This window comes from Wolffia australiana, chromosome 12, assembly GCF_029677425.1.
Source record: "Wolffia australiana isolate 7733 chromosome 12, ASM2967742v1".
NCBI lineage: Eukaryota > Viridiplantae > Streptophyta > Magnoliopsida > Alismatales > Araceae > Wolffia > Wolffia australiana.
This window is the reverse complement of record NC_135846.1, coordinates 2,587,327-2,592,518: the sequence shown is the minus strand read 5'-3', so window position 1 is coordinate 2,592,518 and position 5,192 is coordinate 2,587,327. Positions and strand designations below refer to the sequence as shown.

General features: G+C 35.9%; 1 protein-coding gene across 1 annotated transcript; it reads right to left on the bottom strand.

Annotated features, from left to right (window-relative positions):
• Positions 1 to 630: 630 nt before the first annotated feature.
• On the bottom strand, positions 631 to 3,131 carry LOC144710119 (uncharacterized). The gene is made up of 3 exons (XM_078583792.1): positions 2,978 to 3,131; positions 1,995 to 2,153; positions 631 to 914 (listed from the first exon to the last, which is right to left on the bottom strand). Exons 1-3 carry the CDS (start codon positions 3,041 to 3,043, stop codon positions 720 to 722), a joined length of 420 nt encoding a protein of 139 aa, XP_078439918.1. The 5' UTR covers positions 3,044 to 3,131; the 3' UTR covers positions 631 to 719.
• Between the last annotated feature and the right edge of the window lie 2,061 nt (positions 3,132 to 5,192).

Sequence of the window (5,192 nt, the reverse complement as noted above, 5' to 3'; positions counted from 1 at the left end):
CAAATTAATTCCTCTTCTCAACTATGTTATGGATTAGATTCTGATGTGATCCATAGAAATTGTCAGATGGAAACAATAGATCTAATTAAAACCACCATTATTATGGAAATAATATAATCCCACATCATCGTTTTCTGTAAGTTACTAGATATCTGGTTATTTCCATGTTTTGGAATACCAGTGAGGAGAAAACTGAAATATGATTGGAAAGAGCATCTGATGTTAGGAAAGAACATAATTCCATATTGATTTTAATCTGAAAACAAGAATTCTGATTTCAATTACCATTTTTAGGCGGTGAAGATCAAGATGACTGATGACGATCAGGATACAAACACTATTCTATGAACAAACTATTGACGAACTAATTATGACCAGATGTGAGATTATGGGAAAAATTGCCACAGAACTGATTCAAAGAAAAAATGCTCAAGAACTAAGTCCATTTTCCTTAAAAGGAATGAATAAAGTCCCGTAAAAGATAGAAACAGCATTATATAGGCCGCTATCAAGGATGACCAGGAACTGATTGAAGCCTCGATCTTCAATTCATTCTTTGCAGCCCTCCGAAGAGGTGGGTTACAACTATTGAAAAGAAACTATCGCCACAATACCATCCCTTGAGTGCACTTTGCTTATGGAAAACATTTTTTATATAAAATAAGTGTATGCAGGCAGATGCCCTCAGGTTCACATTTAAACAGCATTTACATTTTGTTTCAGGATTTAATGTTACACTCATCCAGGAGATTCAAGATTTTGTGTTCGGGGGCGCTGAAGGAAGGAAGGATGAGACGTCTGTTACCGATTCTGGATCGTTCTGATCCAACGCTAGAGCTTTCCTTGATCACCGATGGAACCTCGGCTCTCGCCTGTGCAGTCGCCGAGATCCGTTCTTTCCATATTCTCCCATCCTGAAAAAGAATCATAATCCAAATCAGACTGGGTTCATACTATTGGGGATAAAAATCATAATCCTTGAATTTCGTCATTGCCGTTGTCATCCTTGTGTGGCGTAGATCAATGACGATGGCAATTAAGTTTTATCATCAATCGATGGATGCGACAATGATGAAGATGATCACTGCCTTCGGAATCTGGATGTCCATGGTGATGATACATACATGATTAGATGCTTTGCCTTACCTTGGAAATGATAGATAATGACGATGGCAATTAAGCTTTATCATCAATTGATGGATGCGACAATGATGAAGATGACCACTGCCTTCGGAATCTGGATGTCCATGGTGATGATACATACATGATTAGATGGTTTGCATTAGCTTGGAGATGATAGATAATGATGATGACGAAGACGACGACGATGGCTCTTGCCATTTGGAAGATGATGACAATGATGATTCATCACCAACAGATGGATGACAGTGATGATAATGATGATGGCGACCCTAGGAAATAGGATGACGATGAGAGATCATTTGTGCAATTTTTTGGTTATATATTTTGAAAAAACTCTCAGCCTGCGCCAGTAAGGATCAAGAAATTCAAATACAATATTTCATCGCAGAAAGGACATACGGAAGTTTCTGGAAATGTTAACTAGTTTGGATCAAGAAATACAATCTCCTGTTGCAATAGTTACACTGGAAATGATATTTTCCATGGGTGGACCAACAATGTAAGAGGATAAAACTCACAGCATAAATCATAAAATACTAAAATCCGAGACGATTTTTTTAAAGTTTTGCATTATAATCATTTTTTTTTTGAAAGAAAGTTTTGCATTATAATCATACCATAAAGAAATTCAAGCTATTTGCATTGGTCTAAAAAAAGTTTTCGAATGATGGGTTCAATCGAATATTCATCAGACTTTGGCTTCTCAAATATTTGTCCTACATCAGACTAAATGGTGAAGAAACCAGATAGCAGAATAAATTTAATCCAAATCTATGAAATAATTATGATCCTATGACATATTTCACAGTAAGATAAATTTAATCCAAATAATTCGTTCGTCCATTACTAACATTTATAATAGACGGCTCCGGCAAGGGACATTTTACGGGCTCGACATGATCAAACGGTTCACTTGGATGTTCAATTGACTTAAATTCCCCTGGAACATCAAATCCGCGCGAACTGGCTGAAGCAATGGAAGAAGAAGTGGCTGCAGGTGCCCTAGATTCCTGTCTCAGGGAAAAGATAAAATAATTAATCCATTTATCATACTAAAAGCTTCAGATCCAGTTATCATACTGAAATCTATTTATCATGAATTCAATTCAAAATACTCTTCCACATATTATTGAAGAAAAATAATTATTTTACTTATCATACTGAAAGTTTTTTTCAGATCCATTTATCATAATGAAATCTATTTATCATAAATTCAATACAAAACAGCCGCTCATCTGTTATTGACAAAAAATAATTAATACATTTTTCATACTAAAAGCTTTTTTGAGATCCATGTATCATAATGTAAGACATTTATCACAATTCAATCCAAAACATTCGTTCTATCTGTCATTGACGAAAAATACTTTTTCATACTAGAAGCTTTTTTAATATCCATTCATCATACTAAAATATATTTATGACAAATTCAATCCAAAATATCCATTCATCTATTGCTGACCAATAATTAATCCAATTATTCTAAAAGCCTTTTTGAGATACATTTATAACAAATTCAATCCAAAATATTCGTTCATCAATCTCAAACGAAATAAACTTAATCCATTTATCATATTAGAAACTGTTTGAGACCGTTCAATAACAGAGTTTACGCTGCCCACATAAGAACAAAACCAGACAAAAAAACCAACCGAATTCCGACTTCTCAAAATACATAAATTAACGATAAAAATCCTACTTTCAATCACAACTCCCAATTCTAAGGAAAACCACCACACCCCGAGCCCAAAGAAGCATCGTTCACCGGTAAAATCGCGAGAGAATGAATGAATTGGAGGCTACATCCTCAAAAATCAACTGCTACCAAGCTTACAGTAGCGCTCCGCGTACGTCTATGGCCGATCTTCCCGCCGTAGAGCCTCGAGAAGATTCCCACCATCGCTCCACAAGGAAGCCCTTCTCCCTTCTTCTCTACCTTCTTCTCTGACGAGCTGGAGAAGAAGCTTACTTATATAAGCTAAAATGGATGCATACCGTCACCGCCCCTCTTCATGAGTCATCTTAAGACATCCCTCACCGCCCATAGAAAATTAGTTTTACTATATAGTCTATGGACATATTATAACTATAAGATCTGTAAATAGTAAACTCAGCATATTGCTGTTTACAATTTCTAGTTTGATTTAAGTACAGAGAGTTCAGCTTATTACTGGATGCATACCGTCACCACCCCTCTTCATGAGTCATCTTAAGACACCCCTCACCGCCCTTAGAAAATTAGTTTTACTATATAATCTATAGACATATTATAACTATAAGATTTGTAAATAGTAAACTCAGCATAATACTGTTTATAAGTACTAGTTTGATTTAACTACAGAGAGTTCAGCTGGTTTTGAGAAGTGGGCAGTTTGGGCCTGTTGGAAGTTCACCCACTTGGGTTGAGTTTCTGTGCCGAACTGCGCGACCATCCCTATGTCGAGCATTAAAAGCCAAAGGATTTAAAACAGATGGATACCGTCATTGTCCATCTTCGTGAGTCGTCTTAAGACATCCCTCGCCGCCCTTAGAACGGAAGTTATACAATAGACATATAACGTCTAGATGCCTTTAAAATAGTAAACTCAATATATAATTCTTTGTAATTACTGGTTTAATTTAACTACAGAGAGTTCAGCTTGTTTTGAGCTGTGGGCAGTTTGGATTTACATTCTGGGTTTTGGGGCTGTCGAAAAGTCTCCCACTTGTGTTGAGTTTCTGTGCCGAACTGCGCGGCCATCCCTATGCCAGGCATTAAAAGCCAAAGGATTTAAAACAGATGGATACCATCACCGTCCATCTTCGTGAGTCGTCTTAAGACATCCCTCACCTCTCTTAGAACAGAAGTTATACTATAGACATATAACGTCTACACAACTTTAAAATAGTGAACTCAATATATTTTTCTTTATACTTACTAGTTTGATTTAACTATAGAGAGTTCAGCTGATTTTGAGCAGTGGGCAGTTTGGATTTACATTCTGGGTTTTGGGGCTGTCGAAAAGTCTCCCACTTGTGTTGAGTTTCTGTGCCGAACTGCGCGGCCATCCCTATGCCGGGCATTAAAAGTCAAAGGATTTAAAACAGATGGATACTGTCACCGTCCATCTTCGTGAGTCGTCTTAAGACATCCCTCACTGCTCTTAGAACAGAAGTTATACTATAGACATATAACGTCTACATGAATTTAAAATAGTGAACTCAATATATTTTTCTTTATAATTACTAGTTTAATTTAGTTGCAGCGAGTTCAACTGGTTTTGAGCAGTGGGCAGTTTGGACTTTCGCATAGGGGTTTGGGCCCATCAGAAATTCTCCCACTTTGGGTGTGTTTCTGCGTCGAACGGCGCAACCGTCCCTATGCCAGCCACTAAAGGCCATACAAGTCAAAATTGATGGATACTGTTGCCATACATCTTCGTGAGTCATCTTAAGATATTCCTCACTGCCCCAGCATGATGGGCCTTGACACTGATCTTGCCCACCCCTTAAATTCTGACCTTCTGATCTCACTAACCCATTGTTAACTTTCATGAGTTCCTTGAAGATATTCATTTTGCCCAAAAAATTACATGTGAAGTGTATTGGGTCTATCTTTTTTCCAAAATTTTTGGCTTGGTGGAGTCATATCAATAAACTTCATGCCTTGTCTATTGTCTCTGAATTGATCCCATCACATCATGCTTAAATTTTGAGTTCCTTCTTGTGGTATTGATACCGTGCATTTATAATAGCTTAATCTGACCATATTTACTTGTTTATTTGCATTAAATTAATTATATATGCATGCTTTCAACCTTAAAATTATTAAATTTATTTTTAGGATGGTATTATGAATTTTATGCATTTTAATGTATTTTTGAGGTTTTCCTGGCATCAAATTCTGAGAGAATATAATTTTTTGAGTTAGAATATAATTTTTTGTGGAATTTTTAGACATTAAATTAGTACAGATAATATTTTTGTAAGTTGAAAACATATTTATTCATATTTTTGGGCCATTATTTAATTTAATAAGAATTTTATAATATTTTTAACTCTTTATATTT

What these genes read in the sequence shown, in the direction of transcription:
- LOC144710119 (XM_078583792.1), bottom strand. Translation starts at nt 3,043, where the DNA reads ATGGTGGGAATCTTCTCGAGGCTCTACGGCGGGAAGATCGGCCATAGA. An exon ending in GACGTACGCGGAGCGCTACT is followed by an intron (nt 2,154 to 2,977) that starts GTAAGCTTGGTA and finishes TCCCTGAGACAG; the next exon opens with GAATCTAGGGCACCTGCAGC. An exon ending in CGGAGCCGTCTATTATAAAT is followed by an intron (nt 915 to 1,994) that starts GTTAGTAATGGA and finishes ATTCTTTTTCAG; the next exon opens with GATGGGAGAATATGGAAAGA.